This window comes from Drosophila simulans, chromosome 3L, assembly GCF_016746395.2.
Source record: "Drosophila simulans strain w501 chromosome 3L, Prin_Dsim_3.1, whole genome shotgun sequence".
Lineage (NCBI taxonomy): Eukaryota > Metazoa > Arthropoda > Insecta > Diptera > Drosophilidae > Drosophila > Drosophila simulans.
In genome coordinates, this window is record NC_052522.2 from 20,380,090 (window position 1) to 20,406,118 (window position 26,029).

General features: G+C 39.7%; 2 protein-coding genes across 2 annotated transcripts; one reads left to right on the forward strand and one right to left on the reverse strand.

The window, feature by feature from the left end:
* The first annotated feature begins 3,023 nt into the window (after positions 1-3,023).
* LOC27206304 lies at positions 3,024-16,966 on the forward strand. Its single transcript, XM_016171828.3, has 3 exons — positions 3,024-3,231; positions 9,603-9,927; positions 15,048-16,966. The coding sequence occupies exons 2-3, from the start codon at positions 9,843-9,845 to the stop codon at positions 16,115-16,117; spliced, it is 1,155 nt and encodes a 384-aa protein (XP_016032719.1). The 5' UTR covers positions 3,024-3,231; positions 9,603-9,842; the 3' UTR covers positions 16,118-16,966.
* Positions 10,004-11,892, reverse strand: LOC6738895 (putative gustatory receptor 77a). The gene is made up of 2 exons (XM_016169166.2): positions 10,696-11,892; positions 10,004-10,225 (listed from the first exon to the last, which is right to left on the reverse strand). The coding sequence occupies exons 1-2, from the start codon at positions 11,881-11,883 to the stop codon at positions 10,064-10,066; spliced, it is 1,350 nt and encodes a 449-aa protein (XP_016032720.2). The 5' UTR covers positions 11,884-11,892; the 3' UTR covers positions 10,004-10,063.
* Positions 16,967-26,029: the final 9,063 nt, after the last annotated feature.

Sequence of the window (26,029 nt, forward strand, 5' to 3'; positions counted from 1 at the left end):
TGTATATTGAGATAAAAGTAAATTGGGGGTTTTTGCATGAACTTTTCTATGGGCGCTATCCCATTAGTCATTTGAAATATCTGTTGTCACAAGCATTCATATGGAATCCAAAGTGTTGAAACAGAAAAACAGGCATATAGTGTATGTTTAATTAAAATCTAGTTTGCTTTTTCATTTCGAAAACGCCGAAGTTTGAAACAGGACCAAGTAGTCCTAACTGCGGCTAGGAACTGCGCTTTAGAATGATTCTGAGGCGCTGGCGACAGAAGCCGACACGTTCCTTAGCCCCTTATCATCGTTTATTGTTGGCTCGTGTTTTATTTTTGGGAGTTTTTGGGCTGCAAGGCGCAACAACTTTCGCCCAGCCTTGGCTCGTTATTATCCTATTAGGATGTGACGGCAAAAGTTTTCATCCAGTGGAATACACAACGCCACCAGCAGCAGTACCATGCCAACTGCGTGCCTTCTGCGTGGCCCACATGTCGTATACATAACGCTTTTTATATACTTTTGCCGCTGAGCCGGCTCAAAGACATTACAAGCTCGTTAAAGTGAAATCAATGTGGTTGTCTCCGGGTTTTTGCTGCTATTGCCGTAGCTGTTCATTTTGATTCCGTCCGTCCGTCCGTACGTCCGTCCTATTTATTTAGCTATGTATTTTTATTTCATTATACGGATTTTGCCTGCCTTTCTGCTGTTATCTGCTGGCAGTTTATGCGACAACAACACTCTGGCTAACTGACCATGAAAACGGCCACGAGGAGTGGAAATGCGGAAAAGCAGCAGGAAAAGCGACAAACTTAAGTAAAATATACCCGCACTCGCTGCAATGTCAGAGAAAATCTAATGGCGTCGAGATAGAGAAAAGTATCCGATTTCTTCTCTGGCTTCGTTAATGTTCTTTTAGCAAGAGAAAAATGAGAAAATAGTAGAGTCAATGTGAGTTAGTACTTGGAATTGCATGTGGTAAAGCTTTAACTGCATTAAGTCTGTAAAAATTAAAGCAAATAACAATAATCACAATAAACACATAAAAAAGAGATACAACTTAATTAAAGAATAATAAATATTTTTGCTAAATACATAATGCACACATAAGCAAAAACGCATATACACATACAATTTTTTTCAGTATTTTAAACTATTGTAAGCTCATTCAACGATAAGAAAATGACAATAACCATTTATTTTTTATAAATATTTAATATACAAAATGTAATATGAATATTTTTGTATATTTGCACAAATGGTGAGTTAGAAACATTTTGTTTAAATATAGAAATGACATTCACTTTATCAGATCAAAAAAGGCAGGTATGATGATATTTGATCGTTAATTTCAGAATTTAAGTTGTGATATAGTGTCATCGAATTAATGGCAGGGTAATTAAGTATATATTAAATGTTTTGGGGTCATCATGAAGTGTTTTAACCTGTTAATGATAATGACAACATTTAACGCACCTCAATATCATACTGATACTGATATCATGACATGATGAAAGAACCAATTATCTTGAATTGCATATAAAAGGCAAACAATTTCAGGCGTAAGCCTTAATATAATATCCAAATTCCGCATTCCCCCCAATTCGAATGACTCCCAGCCAGATCGAAACAATACATTTATGTCAGATCTGTTAATATGCAAATCCAATAATTTCAGAAGCAGTATTCCCTTGACATTGTTGTATCTGACTCCAGACACTTGCAGCAGATACCAACCTACGAATCCGAATCGGAAAATTACTCATTCGCCAACGCGCCCCGCTCACTTAGCAATTAGTCACCTGAACAATCTGCAAGTACAAGCGGATTATACCGACTGCCGAATAAACGCATGCGAAGATCTCTGCAGCGGTACACTGAAAAAAACGCTTCTTGAAATATTTAACTTTATATCACAATAAATAGTATATACGATTTTTAGTACCAAAACAATTTTTAAGTTAACTTTGAAGGCTAAAATAATGTAAAATAAATTGTATATATTTTGATCTGTTTCAAATTTTATAAATTTTTTGGTTAATATCAAATAATCAAATATTTTTTTCGTATGTCATACTCATATATTTCTGGTATAGATCGCATAAATATCTCAGCACATCAAGGCTTTGTAAATGTTATTAAAATAAAAAATGTTGTTAAAATAATATTATTAAAACGAGTGAAAGCATATTTTGAAGTGCATGCGTATGTAAATAAATTGCTGGCATATTTTGCATTTTACATTAATCCGCAGCTCTTCTGCTGATTCGATGGGCGTGAGCGGGTGTTGTCATGATATTCCATTTCGCATTTAGCACTTCACATTTAACATTTTGCATGGCGCACACGCCTTGGCCTGAAAAAGCGGAATAAAGGCAACGATCTTTACGCTTTTCGCCAGATTCTTCGGTTTCCCAGATACAATTAATATGCGTGTGATCGATCGCCGCTGCAGTTTTTGCGAATTTGCGTATACGGGAATTTGTGCACGTGATGCACTCGCCGAAATTCCATCTGCTCACTTGCTCTGAAAATTTACGACCTGTTGTTTTTGACGTTGATCTATGCTTTTTGCCTCCAATCAAACAGCTTTGCGAGAGAGAGAGAGAAAGCTTCTTGCGGTGAGCGTAAGAAGGCTTGAAGAGCGAAGATCACAAGAGAAGACTGGTAGAAAAGAAGCCGGCTGCCGGCCAAAGATCAACAAAAAAGATTTAATGCATGGCTGCGAAGAATGCGGGCCAAAAGAGAGCGAGCTTTTTCTCCCGATCGTGAGATAACGCTCCATTCTCTCCCCCAAAACCGCGAACGCTCCCCCCTTAAGAGAGCGTGCCCAGGCGATTCCCACAAGCTATAAAGTTTTTGTGGATCGAGCTTGGAAACTCAGTTGAATTTGAGCAGTGATCGCGGAAGCCTCATAAGCTAAAAAAAAAAAACACAAAATTCATGCACCCACAATTATTTATTTATTTATTTATTTATTTATTATGATAGATAGAATAGTTTACAAAACTAGACTAACTTAGATAGTATAGCTACACCCACAATTAATTTTCGTTTTGTGAAGTGAACAGAAACCGTGCTATAAAAAAAAAAAAAACTACAGCTAACCAAGCCCAATAAACCGCAGAAAAATACAAAATAAATACAAAACAAGTGTAGTGCGAATAACTAAAAGCAAACCATGTGAGCAAGCAGAATTTATGCTCGAGTGACAAGAGAAAAAACACGAATTTTACGTGGCAGGTGTGTAGAAGCGCATTCCACAGATTGTACATAATCTATATAATATAGGCACTGGTGGAATCTGCGACCAAGTTGATTTTTTCGCTCCCCTCACTCTGCTCGCATTACCTTCTTTATAATTTTTTCCTACCGCCGCCGACGATTATATAAGCCAGCATAAAAGTAGAAGGGTAATGACGGTAGCGTTGTTGGCCCATACAAACACCCAATATGGCTATACAAACAAACACCGACACGCACATTGGGACACGCTGAGCGTACATAGATAAGATAGCATAGCTAATAATATAACCAGGGGGAAAACTGTACAATAACGTCATTTATAAAATATTTATGGATTTGGCGTACGTTTTTTTTCAATTTGTGCTTCGGATTTTGGCTCCTAAGCAATTTCCAGATGCTGCTGCCCTAGGGTATATTTAAACATTATTCGCACGCATTTGCTAAATAATAAACAAATTATAAATAGGTAACTTAATAAAAAGCCCGATAGCGAGAACAGATGAAAACGGCAAACACCAGATGAGTAGAATACACAGGGACAAATAGTCGGCGCGACTGACAGATCGTCAAATGCTGAAAGCTTTTCGTACTACTCTATGCTCGATGGATGTATCTTTGTATCTCGGCATCGTTTATCATGTGTCTCACTCCCACTCGCTGGCTGTCACTCGCCTGGGTAGCGTTTTTATTTGTATTTAATTTTGTTGTATTTTTTCCGATTTTTTCACTTTTTGTTTACACTGAGAAATCAAGGTTAAAAGCGCAAAGCGGCGTGCGTAAATGGACAGAAATTAGGCAGAGTTGCTATTGAATTTATCGCAATGATCAAACAATTTGATTTCATTAGCCATATCATGCCATGCCCATGCCCAGCCAGTACCTATACTATACACTTCCCCCTCCCCTGCGACACGCACAGTCCATTAAAGACTTATTTAAGCTTGGCAGCCAACTACTCACAGCAAAAAAACACCAATAAAAAAAGAAAGAAAGAAGCCGGCCAAGCTTTAAAGAGCCGAAAGCGAAAAAGCAACGCCGAATCCGAATGTATGAAAACCAGAGCAAATAAATAAAAGCCGCAGGGGAAGTGCTTACGTGACGGAGTCGAAGCCTCAATGCCCTAGGGAAAATGGTTTAAGATCAGCTCGACAAGAGTTATTACCCCATATCTCAGATTTTCAATACATGCTCTAGGGTTATCATCCAAAAATGTGCAAACTTATCGCTTCGTAATAAATCAATCAAATATATAAATTAAATTGTGTATGAATAATAAGCGGTGTTAAAATTTGGTCAGGTTTCTGATTTAAGAAGTAATTCAAGAAATCAGAGAGTTACACTTCATTAATTAAAGAATCAAGCAGTGATTATGCAACTTATTTATGTTTACAACAACGTCGAAAATAACTCTTTAACAATCCTGCGGTTCCCCGAAATAAAAAACCTAAGTAGACAAATAAGCAACGCCGCAAAATAAGAAACTAGAGTAAATAAAGAGAAGTTGGAATCTGCGAAATGACTTTTCAGATGTAGCCGAAGCTTAGATACTCTAAAAACATGCCACAATAAATAAAAAACGTTGAAGAATGTAAAATAATGGCGTTAGATCGATATTTATTAGACAAAAATAGAAAAGAAATGTACAAGAAAATTCTTTTAGTAAGGATCTATGTAAAACTAATTCAGTTTCAATCTACAACAGCAGTTTTACGATTCTTTCAAGGCAATGAACTTCAAAACCTTTGAACTTCCACCAGACCATCTTTTCATGCTTTAAACCCGCAAAAGGCCCGATAAAAGCCCAATGGCGCTCCGGTCAGGGTTCAAAGCGATTCCCATTAGCAGCCCAGCGAAATGCAAATGGAAGTTCGCCAATTGATGGGCAATGCCAATTGCCGTGGAAAACTTTACAGACTCCACCTCGAAAGAGTATTCTGGGCAAAAAGCGAACGGCATCGCCATCGAGCAAATTCAGAGGTCAGAGCGAGGCAAAAGCAAAAGCAAAAGCGACCAAAAGCATAACAAAGCCGTTGAGAAACGAGACGAGACGACGACTTCAACCAGGCGGACTACACTGCGATGAAATCCGATACCATGTGGCGTCAATTGGAAGCCAATTCGATACATGAGAAAAAATTTTATGTTTCTGTCACCGCTGCCAAGTTGAATGCAAATTTTGAATATGCTTTGCATACAATTTGTATTCGTTCTGTCGAAAGGAATCCTGTCCATGAACTTCAGAAAATCATATAATTTGTTAATGCCAAAGCAAAAATATTACTATGTATTAGCTACTCGAGATTTGACACAAAATGTGTGCTAATATATCACCATAACAAGATGATCTTAAATATTTTCGTCTTGTCTCTTGCCCTATTTATAATACAGCGACGGAATTTAACATAAACAAACGAACCTCCAATGAAGCATTAAATACGTACAAATAAGCATATTAATCCCATAATACGTATTTTTAATTTTATTGCACCGGGAAAAATGGAAAAAAACCGACCTAACTTTTATGATTCGAGCGAAATTCCTACATGTAATTAAATTCATTTAATATTTTTCGTATGGTCCGTAACGACGTATTTGACTCAAGATGAGACTGTGACGTAAAGACTATAAATTTCCCACTAAATTCCACAGCAGAAAGCTGATTTATTTAGCATTTCGCATAATCACTTGACGTCATCGCTATCAACATTTTAATTGACCATTTACGATCTCACAAGTGCAAGCTGAGATTTGTAATCATAGATTTTCAGTAGATACAATTTTTATTTGTACTGTACATTGATTAAATCGTATATTGGGGCTTTAGTTTCACCAGCATGTAGTTTAAGTGTCGTACTGATTTAAGATAGGGGATGTTTTAATACAACGAATGAACGTTGCTTCGATCATAATAAGTTAAAACTACAATCGACCCTCTTGTTTCACTATTTTCACTTAACGAAGTGCATTTTAATTCATAAAGGTATCTGGTTAAACTAGTTAGATTTATAGAACTTAATTTGTTACCAAATAATTAAGTGGGCTTGGAAGCCTGAAATGGTTAGTATGTTGGCACTTTTTCGCCGTGAAATGCTATCAATTTTTATCTACGAGATAAGATATAGATAAATTGGTCTGGGTTTTGATAACTTTTCGAACCGTGTACTTTTCGCTTTAAGTTTCGCCAGCCAGCTCCGAGTTGCAGTGCGCTGAAAAGAGGTGAGAAGAGGAGCTTTATGGCAGTAGCAGTAGCGGTGGCTATGGCAACAGAAAGAGCCAAACTGCCCGCACATGAGGTTCGCTCTTAGCCCCCCTAAGCCCCCAAAAACCCCCTCTTTCGGCCCCATGGTGCCCATTGTAATCGCCCCGCCCTGCCCTGCAGTCCCCTACCCATACAAAATGTACCTTTCAAGTGCGGGCTGCCGATGTAGCTGCTGCGATGATGTTGCTGCTGCTGCTGTTGTTGCTGTTGCTGCTGCTGTTGTTGTTGCTGCTGCTGTTGCTGCTGGCTCATCAAAAAGCCAAAAGTTGTTGAACGTGAAATTATTGTACGCGAACACGAGCAAATACCAAGGCAGTTGTGTGTGTTCGCAAGTATTTATGCACACAGAGCCCGTCGGGTTTTGCATGTGTTGCCTTGCCGCTCCAAGATAAACAGCTGAAAAAAGAAAAAGCTATAGCTAGCTAGCGCCGATGCTAAAGCCAAAGCTAAAGCCGAACTGGAAGCATCGCATAGATGCATCAGATTTCGCATTCAAGTGAAATTTATGGCAATAATAAAGCTTAACTCGCGTTCGAGGTAAAAAGATGATGAACTATGCAGAACCGAGCACAAAATGAACTGGAAGTTGCCATTCGTCAGCGTTTCATACTTCATTTGCCGTTGCCAACTCACAATCAACCATTCAGCCAACCAGCCAACAACCTCCCACTTTTCAGACCCCTTGACTTTACGCGGGAAAAAGATACTTAGCCGCTATCACAGTTTAGTCATCTACACAAATATGCGATTACCGCACAAAGCGCAAGATACAGATACATAGAGTCAAATACCGCTATATAAGCTATACAAGATATGTAGAAGCTCAGAAGAATGCCCGAAGGTGATCGTACAGTTGAAAGAGTCTACAAGTAAGCACTTTTCTATAAAGTAAATATTACTTTGAACAGTCTTTGATTTCCAAACATTCTGAGAGCGATTTGTATACTCAATCTGTCAGAAAAATAAACCATTTTTACTTCAAAAAATGATGGACTAACCAATACCAGTTAGTTCGATATAAGGAGAAAGTTCTAATGATAACTGTGCCACACTAGTAATGCACTTGGAATGCATTCAACAAATTACGAGAGGAAATCAAAGTGTCATATTTGCTGGTATTGATGCAGGGAAAGTTCTACCCAAAATGAAAGTCTGGAGGTGAGAGTGTAGAAAAGAAAACAAGTGACAACAGGAAGCTGAGATTAAAAGATCCGACAAAATGCGACCCATATAAGATAAGATCTGTTTGGTAAAGCCAACGAGACGATAATTAAAATTCCTCCAGATACAAACAATATCTGAGAGCTGATTGTTGTCGGGCCAACTTCTCGGAATATCCCATTCAGTTCGCCAGCAGTTTGCCATTTAAATCCAATTTTCGGACTACTTGTTCGCTCGATTTTTCTTATATTGTATATCATTTTTCGTGAGTTCATTAATCTGGAAATGTTTATGGCTACGCTTAGACAAATAGATGATGTTTATGGGGTACTCTCTTTGGAGCGTCAGCACACTTCGCAGGTTACTGAACCTGCAATACTCGTACTCTCGTTCATATGAAGCTCGTCCAAAGCAAACAAATTCCCAGAAATTTCTATGGTCGCCAGCACTCTGTTTTCACATCTACAATATCGCAGTTGGATGTGTAATCAGCGTGGACTTCTAGACGAACTTACTCGGTAGATATTCACATATATATGGATGTATATACATACATACGTGCAACAGGAAACTGGCATTTCGGCTTTATCGGCCAAGTGAAAAACAACACTGCACAATTAATGCGTTTTCCTCGAATTTTGTCTACCTGCTGTGAGCAATGCAAATTGTGCAACTGATAAGATAAAGCCGAAAGGCTCTCATTTGCACATTTGCTCTGAGGACAAGCTGCTGTATCCAGCCATCGGAAATTCGATGAAAGGAAGTTCAGTTTCCACAAAAATTAAACGGAGCTTCTGTGAACAGCACACAGCTCGTATCTTATAAATCTTCGGCCTCGTTTAAAGGAGACTGGATGGATACGTTTAGAATTTGATTGAATGGATATGAAAAGCAAATCATCGCCCGGCATTCAATGCCAATAAAACACTGGGAGAAAAGGGGATGAAGTTGATAAGTATGTATTCCGGAGCTGTTTTTTAAAATTATGTTTTAATCATATTGGTATTTTGCCTAACTATTTTTAAATTCCTAACCCTTCGATTTATTATTTAAGCCCTTCTGTATGTGAGATGTGCAATAAATGTGTTATTGTTTTGCTCAGTGAGCACATGCAAAATTTGTTCGATTTGGACACGTAGGCGGACCTGGACAGGTCTTTTATGGTACCTGGGACAAGCCAGCAGTGACTGGCCCCCATTTCCCATTCCCCCCCTTCCGACAATGTGGGGCTATGTGCCTTTATCAGTGCCTTTTCAGTGGCGGGCCCATTCAGCAAAGCCAGAAAACATGCACAAACATTTTCAGTTGCCGGGGAAATGGTGACCCCGACCCTCGCTGATACCCCGCACATACCCATACCCATGCGTCCCAAAAATGAGAGACTGGCACTTGGTCATTAAAACTACTCGCAGAGCCAAAAAAAAAGGCTGCTATTTTTAGCAGTGACGAACCGGCAAACCAAAGCAAACCAAACCAAAACCAATCCGAAACCCCGAAAGAATGAGAGGGCATTTGGCTGTAGACTCTAGAGGCACCTTCTTATTAACGCTTCGAGTGTTTACTGCCTTTCTGGCCCGCTTTTATTCCCTCCGAATGCAATTAAATTAGAACTCGCATTTCATCAGATGTACGAAATAACAAATGAAATCAGTAGAGCATTTTTAGAGGAGGAAACGAATTTGTAAAATGGGAGCACCATTTACATTGGGATTCCGAGTGCTTAGTCTCTGACTTAATACGTACTATTCTTTTGAGGTGACAACTAAAGAGAAATACTCCCTTTAGGGATTCAACAGACTACTTTAAATGGTTATTTGTAATTGCCAAAGTTAGTAACGGATTAATAAATGTAAGATAAGTAACAATATGCATCAAACTTAACTTAAGACAAATACTAAACAACAAATATTTCTCAATACTACAGTGTCCTCTTGTTTTCTCTTTTCAGTCGATTTGCCGAGAAGATGCCAATTGATTTTGATTTTCGCAAATTATAACGAGACATTTATATGATTTGATAGCTGGCCAGAAATTCGCAAACAATTCCCGGCGACCAGGCAAGGTCATATCGATTGTCATCAGCTGCTGTCGCCGCCACACCACCCACCGCCCATCACTCGCCACTAACGAGCCACCGCCCACCGACTGACACCACCCAACAACCCACTGAAGAGCAAACAGAGCAAATATGCCATACTCGCATACGCCAAGGAGGTGCTTGCACCAGATGCTAATAATATATGTGCTAATATTTGTTTCCAGTGCAACGACACGTAAGTAAAGTCACCCCTTTCATGGGATTCTGTATGCTATCACTACATATGGATATATACATATATTTACGCAACGTTAACAAGGGAACAAATTAATTTATATTTATTTATGGCCATTGTCTGGGGAGCTTGTCAGCTATTGGTTTAGGACTTTATCAAACTGTATCAGTATCATGAGATATTCCAGTATTGCACCCACGATGCAAAAGAGTAACCCATTGTTCAGCTTAAAAAGTCCACAGGCGCTGACGGCAAATACATGTTCCACATTCTTCAGATACAGGCCGTAGTAGTGCATCTGGGGAAAAAGATACATTATTGAAAGTCTGGCTAAAGATAAAAATATGACTTGCACACAAGCTGTTTATCATATGCTGCCATAAAAGCCGATAAAAATTAGCTATAATTTCTACTTTTCCACTGACAATGAGTGGTGAAAAAATTATAGAAATCCAGCTTCTTATATTCATAAACTTGAATGAGTAATACGTAACGACGTCGGTATTTCTCTTTGATGATTACTTTTCTGTTTCGATCACAGTCGAAGTTGTTTAGATATTCCAATCACTTTCGATAACTATTTTATGAAGTGCGATTTACAATCAACACCTGCTGAATATAAATGGCACTTATTAAATTAAACAAATTTGTCCAATACATTGATCTATTAGCATATAATAAAGACAACTTGCAGCAACAAAAATAGATATTTAGATATTTTTGAAAAAGCACCATTTAGATTGAAGTAACTTATAGAATTGAACTTACAGTGTGCCTGAGTTGCTTTACAGTGATCCTGGATGGAAAGGCCAATCCTCCGCCTTTGATGATTTCCCTGGTACAGTTGAATCTTCTTTCTGAGTAGTAGGTGGGTAAAATGACCAGCAAAAGATTGGTGAAGAGACCCACCAAAAAGGCGATGGCTAAGTAGTTCAACGGAAACGATCTTCCATATTTTCGCAAAATAAACTTGCTGTACTTCATAAAGTATGTGAAGAACAGGTGAATCATGCACTCCAAGGGCACATATCCCAAAAAGCAGACGGCCTGAACTGCGCACAACGAGCATATGGAGCGATGGAGCTTCAGCAGTTGCTGATGTACATGAAGTAATCTCCACAATTCGAGGGCCAACCACTTTTGTTGGCCTTTGTACAGCTCCTGGCGGTTGGGCCAAAATCCGGCCTTCTGGGAACTTTCAAAAATGTGCTCGGCATCCGCCAGAATTCTGGCCAGCAGCAGATTGGAGTGCCGAACGAGGTGACCCAGAAATAGTAGTGCCAGTGTGTACATCCCCAGGGAGAGCTGTAGGATGGCCTGGCATACGGTTATGAAAACCAAAGAGCAGGCGTACATAAAATTCCTTCGCACTTCCGGATCATCCTTGAGTATCTGAATGGGCTGTGACATGGAGAGCAGATAGGAACCGAGTAGCACCACCACTTCTAGCAGGTGTCCCTTGGTGGCCAGACAATCCATGGAATCCCTTAGCTTCCGGGTGTGCATGAGTCTCCTTAACCGCCTTCGACACTTCAGCAAACGATTGAGACACCCAATAATCTCCGCCTGCTTGGAGCAGTGTATCCACAGAGTCATAAAAGCACAGACCAGCAGCAGGACATATCGATTAAAGCCAATCATTAGCAGAATTCGGTTTTGGCGCAGAAAGGCCATCCTTTGGAAAATGCACCAGAAGGCGAAGGGCGAGAAACAGCCCACAAAGATCAGCATCGCCCAGCCGTGGATGCGAAGATAGAGGCTCTGTCTGACCCTCTTAATGCCTCGAGGACTCCAATTGGCGGTGGCCATTAGGCCAAACACCCTGGTCAGACTGTACAGTATACCCAGGGCCGACATGCCTAGGAGTAGAAGCCAACGCGGCATCGCTGTGATTCGAATGTATCCGAGCTGAGGCGAAACTGCTAGTGCTAGTGGGTCACCCAAAGGCAATGGCATAATCGAATCACAGCCAGAGGCAGCACTCAAGGCAATACACTTGGAAAAAATGTGTGCCATTTTCGGGGTAGTTAAAATAAATAAAAAATATTTTTATTTTTTAAAAGTGTTAGATTGGAATGCAACTTTTTGCGCTAAATACCACAAAAAGCACCTAAAATAAAAACAAATAACTATTAAATATGGAAGTAGCAAGAACATTCAAAATGTTAAGTTGCTAAAGTGTTTACTTGTCTTAAGCTTTTACATTACATCTGAAAATGTATCTTAGTTGTTTCTTTCATATTCTCGCAATACTGTGAAGTCGTATGGTAAGGGCAAGCTCCCATTTATGAACGACTTGTTTCCGAGTGTGGTTACGCCAGCTATTAGCCTGATTGAATTTCGTTTAGCCAAGGCGTTCACTCAGCCAGATAATCTGTCCAGATAACACACTCAGTGAGCAGCCCAATAGTGCCACAACAAAAGGGTTTCGCCGATACATGGATGCATGGACGGAAAGCTGGATGGCTGGATGGCTGATTGGCCAACAAGACAGGGGAAAATCACATTGGAATACTCGGATGGAAATTAGGCAAAATCTGAGAGTTTATGGTCTGTGGCTCACTTTCCACCGTTGGATGGATGCAGAATGTATCTCACAGAAGCCAGCCTTCGGAATCACTCAATTTTCAAGTGGCTTCATGTGCTTGCACCTTCCATCTGCCGGTTCGCACCTGTAAATGGGGTTAAACTGGATTTGCAATCAGTGCCGAACGCAGATAAAGCTAACAATTTAAATTCCTGAAACAGTTGGCCCAGTCTCTCTCTCTTTCTCTCGCTGTCGACTGAAGATCTCGTATCTTCGTATTTGTATCTGTATCTGCAGGCCACAAAGTCAGGACGTTGTCGCTGGATTATTAAAAAAGTTTTTCGCTTTTAAAGAGTTTTTCCCCCTCTTGACTGTTTTTTCCCCATTTTTTTTTTGCATTCATGCTACATAAAATGCAAAACACTCGAGTGTCTATATGTGAGAGTGTGTGAGTGTGTTTTTGTACTTCCATCCTTTATGAAAACTTTCCACGGCTGTTTATAAGTTTCTCACCGAAGAGCCAAAGTGGCAGCAGTAGTGCGGGGGGTGTGGGAAATATATAGAAAAATAGCCAACCATGTATGTATGTACAAGTCTGTGTGCGCTTTTGTCCTCCTGCTCGGATCTTGTACATGGCTGTAACCCTGGTTCCAGATTCTATAGCTTCTGGTTTTGGCTCCGTCGCCTGCTCCGACTTTATCTGAATAGGCAGCCAAGTGTGCGGTTTGGTTTTATCTGGGTTAGGTGGCCGGCTAGTCTGACAGTTTGCTCCGCAGCTCGCTGCAAATTGCTGTGCAATGTCCTCGTCTGACGGCTAATTCATTCACATTTTTTTTGAGTTCTCTACAACAGCGCAGAGGTATACCAGCAATTCGAAACATTAGTATATATACTTTATATAATTCCTATACTAGTTTCAATTTCGTATTTTTAGTTATAAATAACATAAGCTTATTGTTCATTAATTATGGCTGTCATATAAAGTAGAGTATTTATGAAAAATCTTACTTTATTAGGAAACAACAGATTTGAAGTTGTTCTAGTTAGTCGAGATAAAATCCTTTTTGCTTCTGGAAAATGGTATACAGTTTTAAGTAGTTTGTTGAAAAAAGAAAGAAGTAGGTTACAAAAGTTAAACATGATAAACTTGGACATTGTGACCATAATAAATACGGAAACAATTAAGATCACATCCATAAAAGAGCATAAGACCTCCTCCTAATCCCGAGTATTTGCACATTTTTGTAACGACATCAAGTTGAGCAGCGCATTTAAATTATTTCCATTTTTTGGACATGCCTCGTTTAAATCTAACCTCCCGCCGCCAAACTTCAAAGTCGAACTGCGGATACGAGGGCGGCTGACAACTGTCCCAGCTGTCCCACTGATAACACGACAGCGTCAGCGAACAAATGCGAAAAACAACGAACAAGTAAACTTTAATTAAATAAAGTGTAAGAAGTTTGTTGAGCTCCTTCAAAGCAGCCGCCGTCGACCCACCGAAAATCCAGCGACCCACCAAACAATCCCCAGCCCAAAAAGCATTCTGCTCCCCCGACATCAAAGTGCAGGTCCCAAAGAAAAACCGAAAAAGTTTAGTTTTTAATATTCGACAGGCTGCGGAGGTTCTTGTGCTTAAAATCAAGTAGATTTTTCCAGCCAGATATTTACTTTTGTCCCGACCAGATCCTGATTGTTTACCCGGAAAAGGGAAAAGCCGAGGACCGAAAAGTCAAAGGGCACGGAACAGAGAGAAAATTCCCATTATATGGCCGAGTGAAAATGACAAATTAACTTGAACAATGAGCGCACACATTTCGCAGAAAGGAGAAAACTCCAAAGGAAGGAACAAAATGAATAAAATGGGGATTTAGTCTCAGGTATAGAATACAAAATTAATGGAACTCAAACAGGCAGGACTCAACAATCAATGGCGAGTGGAAAAACTTTAATTGGTATAAGTTTACTACATTACTTCGCCAGTCGGCAGTTCGGGGCCAATGAATCACCTGGCTAGATAAGCACTGGACATTCGATCCGATAAGTTGACCTTAATGCATTACGCTTTTCATTTTCATTTTTTTTTTGTTGACCCTTTAAAAAAGAGGGTGTATAATTAAAACACAGAAGTGGGTGGTGAACTCTGAAAAATATGCTGCAAGGTGGGAGGATAATAAGTTGTTTGTAGTGTTCAGTTGCAAAGACCTCTAGCTAATGTTTCAAAAAAGAAGAATAATATATAAGGATGGGATTCTTTCTCCTTTGGGTTTTCTCTTTAAACTAAACTAAATAAATTGCATGTAATTCCTTTAAAGTTTAACTACTTACAAAAGGTACACCTTGGCGCCAGGCTTACCTTTTTTGTACTTTTAAAATCAGCTTACAAGCCGAGCATCTTTGTTATTTTCTAGTTGGTAAATTTAAGCACCGCACTCTGCTATAAATAAGACAGCACCGCTTGAGGTGACCTCCATTACCCACCCACGCATTGCGCCCACTCCTACTTAAGTACACCTAAGCTGCAACTGAGACCTTCATGTTTTATTGACCACCACTAACGGCTGCAATTTCTCCACCCATAATTTCGTTACAGTTGACCAGGAGCCCCTGCCGGATTTGTGTGAGTCGGTTAAATGCCCTCCGGATGCCGAAATGCAGTGCCCGGCGGACAGTTCCATACGCCATAACCTACTTGCGGTGGACCTGATTAAATCGAATGCGGTGGAGTTGCCCAACGCGAGTGAGATGGCGTCAGCCGCCGACGGGGTATCCTACAATAGAGGTCTGATCTCCGATGAGGATTACGTCCAGTGCTGCTTGAACCGGAAGTGCGTATGCAAGACCTGTTACATTCCGGACTGTCCCCTGGATGCGGACGAGGACGCGGTGGTGGTTGAACTGGTGCCGGAGAATAATCAAACGCCCGGAGAATGTTGCGGCACCTACGAGTGCCAGGCGGAGCCAAATTGCACCGTGGTGCGGGACACTGACTTCCACTGGCTGAAGCAATGCGGGCGATGCAAGTGCGAGTCCGGACTGAAGATATGCCACAAGACTTGCGATGAGAGGGCCGAAGGTGTGTGCCAGTCGAAGATTTCGGGCATGTTCTACAAGGATGGGGAGAATTGGACGGAGAACTGCAAGACGTGCGAATGCGAGAAGGGGGAGCCGAAGTGCACGATGTCCTTTTGCGGCAACCTCAACTGTCCCAGTGAGCAGCAGGTGATGCTCAAGGACACCTGTTGTCCGGTTTGCTGGCCCAAGTGTGCGCCCATGCCGCACGAGAAGCAGGACGATGGGTCCTATGCGGATTATGTCGATGAGTCCGAGACGCCGGAGGAGGAATCCTTGCCGCCACTGCTGCCTGATCCACTCACCACGCAGCAAAGTGCCGAGCTAATAGCCACGAGCACCACCACAAGCAGCGGTGGCACGACCTCAACCACAGTTGCTCCACTGGCCGCCACCATAAGTTGCAACAACGCCTTTGACCAACCGAAAGTCGTAGAGGTGGTAAACCAAACCAACTATTATTTCTACTGGCTTGTGCCCTATTCGGTGATAGCCTCAATTGCGATTGTGGTAATGAGCTTCTATATTTACCAGCAGCGTGCCAAGAAACGTTCCTACGATCCGGTCTCCATTCTGGACCACAGCATCTAAGCAAGAGACCTTTCGAAATACTAACAATACTACTAAAATTGAAACTAATTTAGTCCTAAGTATTCCGTCTTTTCCAATTGTACGTTGCTAGCTTTTTGAGTGTGACCAGATGAGCTGGAAGCGTAACTGTGCTTTACTTTCAGGCCTGGTCACTTTAAATTAATCAGTTTAACCGCATAGATAGGAATACCAAATACCCAAGCCTTTCTAATGCCTTTGCCTTTATTTGTTTGGTATTGATCTCATTTAAACTTTTCCCTTTTCACTTGCAACGAAAACAAAAATTAATCGAATGAAAACTATACGAAAATATAAGCAACGAACTTAAGCAGCAACAAAATCAAAGTATTCTTATGAAATTACGCAAAAATATTTAATTACAAACGAAACAAGAGTTACTATTTCTAAACAAATGCAAATGATGTATGTACATACTGTAGCCTTCCTCTTTCCATGGGAAGTCGACTTTTTAAACTTAAAGTTTGATTTAAGAGAAATATAATACCAAATCACACTTAAAAGCGAGTAAGCAAAACTCGAAACTAATCGAGACACGTCTTAGATTTTAGTGTTAGCTTCTAATTTAGGAAGTATGTGATATATATGCTAATTAGCCTATGTAATTTGTCATCCAAGGCGTGCAGCTGTTTAAAAACATGGAAAACAGTATTTGCAACACAAGACCCGAAAGCCCCTAAACGAAATGTAACGCATCGCAATCGCTGAAGGAGGTTCTACTTTAGCTAATGTCATAACGTTGCCACTTAAATGTATACTATAAAATCATTATTTAAATTTATGTTTAAAAATAAACCAAAATTGGTATGCAAAGCGATGAAACCAATTAAATTGAATGTTGTTCATTATAAAACGGGTCGTAATCTATGGGTTCATTACATGACTGGTGTGCTGAGAAGCCTGTAATGGAGACTACCCAATTATTAATTGAAAGGTCGGCATTTTATGCTGAATATAGGGAAAAGCTCTCAAAATCTTTCCAGCTGTCATAAAGTAAAAGCCAATCATTTCAACATATAGCCCGCAAAAGTACTTTATTTGTATACGGTATACAACAACTTGCCGCAAAAGTTTTGTACTCATTTTAAATTCGACCTTCAGAGCCGAACGAAGACAGAGTGCCAAAAGGTCGCTCCTTGGCAAATTGTATGCTAAGCATAATGTCAGGCCATGATATGATTTATAATATGTAATAAGTTCCAGGGCAACTTGAAGTGGGTAACATAAAATACGCAAAGGTGGGGTTGCGCGACTGGGGAGGAAGTCCGGATAGACCCTTGGAAAAAAATTCGAATATGCATGGGAAATTGGGTCTTTGGCGGCGCCTTGTTGAGCCTTCCCGTTTTGCCTTTGTTACGTGGGCGAACCACTTCACGCAAATGGGAGCCCCACAATGTCATACATTTTGTTTAGATTTTTATCAAATACTAAAACACCATGAACAAGGTACATACCCAACCGTACACTCGAAGAAACAGTTCTTACAAAATAAAAATAAAAAAATGTAAAACTTAGTCTTTTTGCCCTATAAATTATTTTATAAAGACACAATTTTTATACACTTTGGTAAGTGATTCTGAAGGTTATCAGCTTCGGGTGCATATTTCACAATATCGGTTATCCTAGATCAAACAAAAAATAATCCAGACATATATGGGCTTAATAGGAATTCAGTTAACAGTGAAGCATGTATTTGTTTGGGCATTTATTGGAGTAAGTATGTAGTTGAGTGGGTGGCATAGTGATTTACGGAGGCATACACCTAATAAAAATGCCACTCGAAGAGGGATAGTGGCGTCGATTCATCTAAAAGCAAAGCTAAATAATAACGCCCCCCATTTGAGCCGCCGTGGAAACACGTGTAAAACCCAAACAACTGCAGCCGTCAAACGTTTTGTAAGGATAACGCAGCGGGCAGCGGAGGGAATATACATACAACAAAGGGCCAACACAATAGACTTCAAGAGTTTGGATGACACTTTGAGTTATTTTGTTGTTGATGCTGTAAAAGCACGAAAGCAAGACCCAAAGATATGGGAGGGTAGATTTATTGGAGCTCGGCCGGAACGGCGGCAAAAAGCATCTGGGATCTGAGGAGGCTTCGATAGCGAAAGGACAAGCGCCCACGACACAGATTTGCTTTTGAGCCGCAGAGCAAAAAAAAAGAAATATAGAAAGCATAAAGTGGGTGAAAAAGTATACTGTTGAAATTTATATCTCGGCACCAGCATTCAACAGAGCAATAATCTAGACCAGAGGAGAACTGGTTTAACCCATCAATACTCTCAAATATTAAGGCTTAAGTTCTAGAAAATCATTCTTAAATTATAAATCGTATGTTGGATCTTGTGAAAACAATCTGTTCCTACTAATGTCATTTACAACACTTACTTCATAAAAGTTGTGAAATTTCTTTTGCAGCTTTTGTTATAAGCAACTAAGGCTAAATACCAAACTCGATTCATTTTCATCTGTCTTATATTCAATTGAACTCTGACTGGTCGATTCTCGCCCATTGGCAAAAAATCGGTTAAAACTGGAGAGACACTGAAAAGCATCGGAGCCATCAAATCCATGTCTCGAGAACAGCCATTGGCAAACATTGCACAAAAAACTACACAAAAACAAGGCGGAAGGGAGAGGAAAACCGAGAGGAGATTGGAAAGTGCAGACAACAAAGCCGGCCAACAGGAGGAAAAGTTGAAAGGAAATGGGAAAATATTTTCAGCAGTCAAAGGGCAATGGCAAAAACTATCAACCGACACAACCGGTATCGAGCAAACAGTAAAGTGCTATTGTTTCCTGGAACGCTTTAATTGGTGCTTAACTTTGAAATAAAGCCAAACTAACCAAAATCTATTACATAACAATTAATAGTTGGTTCATATTAATTAAATATAACTTTTATTTTGATAAAACTTAAGTACTCGCGTAGTAAAATACATGATTTGATTTAACCAAACATAAAACAATTCATATCGGGGCTAAATCGCATTGAAACTGACATCTCTCAACGTTTTAGTCTACTGGACCAAAAACAGGCACCACTTCAAAATAAAATATCCGGCAATTCAAATCCAACCCAATAGTTAGTGCATTAAAGTGATTCGTTCTGCATTCGAACAGGAAACGGAAGCAGTCGATTTGAATCCATGTTTAATGGAAGTGCCATCAATTCAGATAAAAACCGGCCGTCATTAAAAAGATACGCACAGTCGAATAGAGAAAGAGATGGCAGCAGGACTTGTCACATGCCATAAATGCAAATGATTTATCCAAAAAGGCAACCGAAAGCTAATAAAATCATCACAGACGCCTTGCCGTTGATAGTCACAATTGAGTCTGGCCAGGGATCTATTTGAATGCATATGTACATATATATACAGATTAAGTGTATGTATACTTGCTTGCTGACGGATGTTCGAAAACCTCAATCCATATATCAAAAGCACATTAGCACGAATTTGAATTGGCAATTGGTATTTACTTGGCGAGCTGTACATACAGATGACAAAACCCCAAGCACATGTCAAAATTAAATAATGTACCGCACGTTTGCTGACTCGTCCTGCATTTTCCATGGCCTTCCGCCCGCTTTTCCGCCCACTTTTCCGTACCACCACCCACTTGTAGACACGGCATTGGCATTGGCTTTTATTTGAATTCAGTGCGTGCGACTGTCACTTGTCTGTTGTCTGTTACATTCGCCGTGTAAACACAACCGCAGGCAATTTTGGCAATTTGCGTCAACAGGCGAAACACGGAACCAAAACCTCACCCAACAACACCAAATACGAGCTCAACCTATGCAGTGAAAAAAAGTACAATAATTGTTTCGCACTTTGGATGAACATATATTGTTGTCGGTCATAAAGTTGTATTTGCCCATCCCAAATAATAACATGAATGAATTACAAATATAACTGGAATTATAACAAAAAGGATTACAATTACAATGTCCACCTTAAGATTGCTTCTGAAAATGCCTTTTATTATTTCTTTATGGAGATTCTCTTAAGATTTTGGTGTTGATATTTTTTTCCGTGCTCCAGCAAGCCCCGAAACCCGAAAACAGATCTGGCGGCCAAGAGACAAACGTCTCGCCTTGGCTTAAGTCGAGAGGTAAATATAAGCCATGGGGGCTTATGCCTAGACGGGCCAGATAAAGGGGCTATGATGGGGAAAGCGGAAAGGGCAAAAAGGGGGCGAAAAAGGGGGCTATGTAAAGTCGCCTGCACCCAAGAAAATGTTTGTTTTTGTGCCGAACAGGCGGCACACAAGGGCGGAAAAAATAAAACGAAAATCCGAGAAGAACAAAAGGGAGACAAAAATTACAAAATACTGAAACAAACACAGAATGGGCTGCCTCGCGAAATAACAGGTGAGTGGCTAAAATACCCTATAGATACAATGCAATACCCTATATAATACAATTATTAAAGTATTGTAAGCATGAGTCGCAAGATGCAAAAGTCCCCATTTTACTTTACAACACTCCCCTGGAGCGTTTCGTCATTACGTGAAACATAAATATATATATGGATTATATTATATTACTATTATCATATTATCTAAGCCATTATACTTAAAGCCTATCAAATATTTACTAGAAAATAACCAATTTGCCATTCCCCGACGTATAAATTTAATTAAAAATTGCACTTAAAAACTTATAATTAAAAAATGTTTCTGTTGCAACGATATGCAACTCTAGTATTCCCCCGTGCCAATGATTCCTGGTCTCATTTTACAGGGTGCATGAGCGAAAACAAAATAAATGACACAGATACAACAAATTTGCCATCTCAAACATAAACACTCACACACGCGCTAACAGTTTCACGTAGACCAACACACTGACAAATCCACATATATTCATACATGTATAGATATATAGAAAGAGAGACATGCAGTAATTTTATATTATGTACCAACCATATATAAATATTTGTGCAAGGTAAGCGGAATATTTTATATTTGCCGACGCTTCGCAACGTACCAAGTCGGGAACGAAATGAAAATCCGCCACATTACGTATACGTACGTATACGTAACCTATCGAGGATGCTTTGCTGGATGGGGAATTCGGATTCAGGGCGGTGGAACGGCTTGGGTGTGGAAACCTTAAAATCGGTTGGCGTAAGCATCTGCATGCACCGCGGAAATAAATCAAGAAATAACATTTACACGTTCGTTTTATGTTGTATTTGCCACGTAACAATAAAAGACTCAACCCCCAATCTCCCGTAGACCAATTTCCACGCAGTCCAAGCCCCATCCCCTTCTCCATTCCATCCTTCAAAGCACGTAAACACCCACTAGACAACCGTGGGATGGCAGTCCAGGGAGTTCTGGGATTTCACGAAGAGATTGGGGGACAAAAGGACGAGCGCCAAATGCTGCAAAGCCAACCAAGACAATGCCACAAAGGAATTATTTACTACGTGATACAACACTGAAGTCATTCCCGGATAAATGTGCTCTGGTGCTCAGTTTCCCGCCACTGGTTTCTCGGCGATGGTTCCCATCGAGCCCAGTGATGGTAGCGTGATGGCCGCATATGATGGGTGGGTATGAGGATTGGTAATTTTCATCATTTATTCACGCACCTCAGCTACGGACACTTTGAAACTACAAAATCATGTAATTTCGCACTCATTAGCTGGGTTACTTATTAGCTAGTGGGAATGTTGCTAAATACATGCATTTAATTTTATATTATTCAAAATATTCAAAATATATTATTCAAAATATTTTTTAATTTTAAAAATAATAAAAAGGTAGATAGCTCTTCTTGGTGATGCTTATATACCCTTGCAATTATTAATTAGCTATTTATTTTTATACAGTTCCTACTGCTCTTTATAATTAATAAAAACAAAAATATATTTTTTTTTTTCATTTTTTTTTTTATTTTTTTTTTCGAGTATTGACTTAGATACTACTTGAAATAAAGTTTCATACAGATAGCTTCAAAACTGGAAGTCTACATTGCGTAGAAACTGACACTGATAAAAGATACCTACTGAATGAATATAAAAAGGGGGAACATTTTCAAACCCCAATTTGCGTGTCATTTTTATTTCAATAAAACATAAATATTTTAATTGTTTCACTAGCTAAACATGGTTTGCATAGTTTTCTACTTCGATCAAAAAACATGCTTTTTGCCTGACCAAAATAAAAGCACATAAAACACGTCATGCCGCAATAAATTGTTTATGAGCCAAAAACGAGATTCTCTTTCTCTTGGTTATGCAAATATTTTTAACGACACTTTGATTAGGTAAATCACTCGTATTTTATTTGGTTTTTTTGCCGGTATGGTGTGAATTTTATGAAAACGCACTTTAAATCGTATTTCTCCTTTTAGAGATTCTCTAAATTAGACCAAAATCGATTTTAAATGAACTGTCAACTAAATGAAAAGCTTCTTGGCTTTGGCTGATTGATGTTATTCACAAATATCTGTCTTCGTAAATAAGTTCCAAATTAAATTCCAAATTTATTTAACACATATTGATGTTGACAAAACATTTAGAAATTATATAAATGAGACTAAAGCAACAAGGTATTTCATTTTAATTAGGACAGTGTCATCTTTCTATGCTTTGTGTTCCAATAGGAGCTTTCATTGAAATCCCATTTAAATAATAGTTAATTAATAATATATTAACACATCCCTACTAAGCTTACACAATAAAAACATGGAAAATGATACCGATTCCATTTTTTGAGCTGATTTAACTTTTTGCGAAAAAATGTAAGCTACCAAAATAAAACTTAAACTCTTTCCGACCCAATAAAGAGACAATTTGCAAAATGTACAAACTAAATTAATACTTTATGAAGTCGTTGCCATCAGGCATTAACTCAAACTTCAGGGGGCGTTGGGCATTAAGCTCCAATCACGCTGCCATCCTTAGCCCGACTTTCGAGTGGTAAAGGGAGTGAAAGTACTATTAATACATAAAGAAAGCATTTCTCAGCCATAAGCGCCGAAAGGCCATCGTCACGGCCATCCTCATCTCCATCGCCACGGCCATAGCTTTGGCTATAGCCATGGCTAGATAGCTATAGCCGTGGCTATCTGGCGGATCGGAACGGGGCGAAAGGCACGCGGCGCATTAAGCAAACGACCGCGGCGAGCGTTTTTGTTGTCGGCCAGCTGCAGAAGCGCAATAATAAAATTTTGCCGCAGCTGGAGTGCGAGGGCGGGAAATTGGCTTTAAGATGAGCGGTGGAAAGCGGACGCCAGCACCAACAACCGAAGCGGGGTGGTGGGCAAAGGGGAGGAGGTGGGAAAATCTCCAACGCAGTTGCCATAAGAGAGTGGAAAGCCGGTCGGGCTAATCAGCTGTGCGCACGCTAAGTAAGTTTATTAGACTATTATTTTGAATTGGGTTTCTTCTCGCATTTTTTGGGCCATTGTCTGTTTGCTGGTCCACTGCATCTGGCTGTAAGCTGAGCTTCATTCTAAGGCCACCATTGTTCGGCTGCAGCAGTGAACGGGAAAATTGCACTTTCGAGAAACTAAAGCTCGGCGAAATTAGAGCAAAAGATATAAATCTTCAATAAAAGCCATCCTTTGAAAAGTACCTACTTGAACGCTTGGTGGTAAATAAATTAATATAAAAACTCGGTTTGGTGAGACAATATTATATACTATACCATTATTTTTAGATAATTAAGCTAAGCTTTATTTAAATTTTTAAAAAACAAAATAAAACATTATTATTTAATTAAAATAATTTGTCAACTAATACAATAACCAAGAACACCTTATACCAATATTAGTATCAAAACATATCTTGTTTTAATACAGATATCAAATTTACAACTTTCGTACAAATGTAGTAAAGATAAAGACATAAATGACGAATTTCCCATGCACAAAATTACCAGTGTTGACAAACAAAGCAACAAATTCTGAAGAACACGACCCATAAAATATCCGCGTATGGCGGATATGCCGGGTACGCTGAAAAATTTATTACATTTGTGACCTCTTTGTGGGACAATCCACAAGAATCCAGACAAACTGAAAAACAGAAAATCTGGGCGCCAATTACCAAAAAGACCATTGAACCTGAGAAATATAAAAAATGACCCAAAATACTTTGCAATCTCACACAATTGTGAACACATGTTTGGCCGGAAATGGTTTTGGATTTTTTTTTTGAAAGAAGGTATAGCATTGTTTAGGTCTCCCTCTTCAACTAACGAACATTGGTAAAGAATTGCATAACAAGAAGCTATCAATTCAAAAGAAAATATATAGAACTATTCAATAGAAAGCGTTCAACGAATTCCAATTTCTGGGCCAATAAAAATCAAGTGGTTCTGTACCAGAGATGAGGCTTCAGTGGGATACCCTACCTTAATACCTATAGAATAATTTATTACTAATTTGTTACACATTTCAATATATATGTTTGAGCTGGTCAACACAAACTTGTAATTAATGTACCTAATGGATATACACATTCTGTATTGTTTAGGTATACAAAACAATTGCCCAACACTATAAAGAAGAGGGGACATGGAATCCGGTTAACCCATTGAATGCGTTTGTCAACCAAGGCCGTTAAAGGAAATAAACACGAACACTTTCGCCCATATAGAGAGCCACTTGTCAGTTCTAATTGACAATAGAAACTGAAACAGGTCGCCAGGGAAATGGAGGGAAATAGAGGGAAAGTGGGCGAAAGCGGGAAAGTGACCAAGTGGGTGGGGCCTTTCGGAAATCTTTGCCGGGGGCACGAGGACAAGTCGACCCTTGTTGAAACTCAATCAAACGCCCACGTATACGTTGAAAAGTTCAAACAATGAAGTTCCTGCCACTTTCGAGAAACGAAAGTGCTGCTGATTCTGATACTAAGGCCAACGCTGATGCTGATGACGATGCGAATGCTAAAGCTTCTGCCTGGCCCCAGTTAAATAGACAATTTTGCACACAAATCCATTTAATCTGGAGATAAATAACATTTAGGTCTGGGCTCAACAGCCAGTGCGTGCTGAATGTGAGACCCTATATCAGCACTTAGAAAGTTTATATATACATAAGGTTTTGGAAATACATTAAAGTTGATTTCAGTAAGGCTTGTAGTATTTTAGGAATTTTTACTCTGAAAAAATTTCTGAACTCTGAAAAATTTTTTTATTATTGGTAATAAATTACACTACAAATATTTGGCATTGATTAAGCATACCTTATGTTGAAGAGGTTTTTGGCGGAGCAGTGTCATACTTATTTCTTTTAGTGCACACGAAAAGCCCAAAAGGTCCTTTTGGGGGGCACTTAACGCACCCGGAAAATTCTTACGCAGCAACCTAATGATTCCCCCACATTTTCTGCGGTCCGCCCACAAAATGGTTGCCCAGGACCTTCGGCTCCGTTGCGTTTCCGTTTCCCTTCCTTCCGCTTCCGCATCCGCATCCACAGCCATGTCCGCATCCGCATTCGAATCCGCTCGCATCGATTTGTGAGGCGGCAATAAAATCCACTGTGATTAGGTTAAAACTGTTGACTTTCAAACAGGGCCCTCTGTGTGCTCGGTCTGCTGATGTTTTGCCTTTCCATCGAGGGCGAATCAAAGTGGTTAACCCCCCTTGGAATCCCCTTGAATGACTGGGTAAATCGAAAGAGATAAAAATACCCAAATAGCATTCGGCACCAGCATCAACCGAAATGTGATTGTGTCGCGTTCCCCCTTCGTTCTTCGATTCCTGGCACCAGCCCCGCTGTGTGACACTCATTTATTTAATGGTTTTAACTTCCAATTTTCCAATTGTCAGGCATGCAGTCTGGTGGCCATTAACCAGGACCAAAAGGGGCAAAAATAGGAACCACAGTGGAAAGTGCTTTTGAATAGAGAGCGAATAGTTAGATCA

What these genes read in the sequence shown, in the direction of transcription:
- LOC27206304 (XM_016171828.3), top strand. Translation starts at nt 9,843, where the DNA reads ATGCCATACTCGCATACGCCAAGGAGGTGCTTGCACCAGATGCTAATA. An exon ending in TGTTTCCAGTGCAACGACAC is followed by an intron (nt 9,928 to 15,047) that starts GTAAGTAAAGTC and finishes ATTTCGTTACAG; the next exon opens with TTGACCAGGAGCCCCTGCCG.
- LOC6738895 (XM_016169166.2), bottom strand. Translation starts at nt 11,883, where the DNA reads ATGCCATTGCCTTTGGGTGACCCACTAGCACTAGCAGTTTCGCCTCAG. An exon ending in TAAAGCAACTCAGGCACACT is followed by an intron (nt 10,226 to 10,695) that starts GTAAGTTCAATT and finishes CTTTTTCCCCAG; the next exon opens with ATGCACTACTACGGCCTGTA.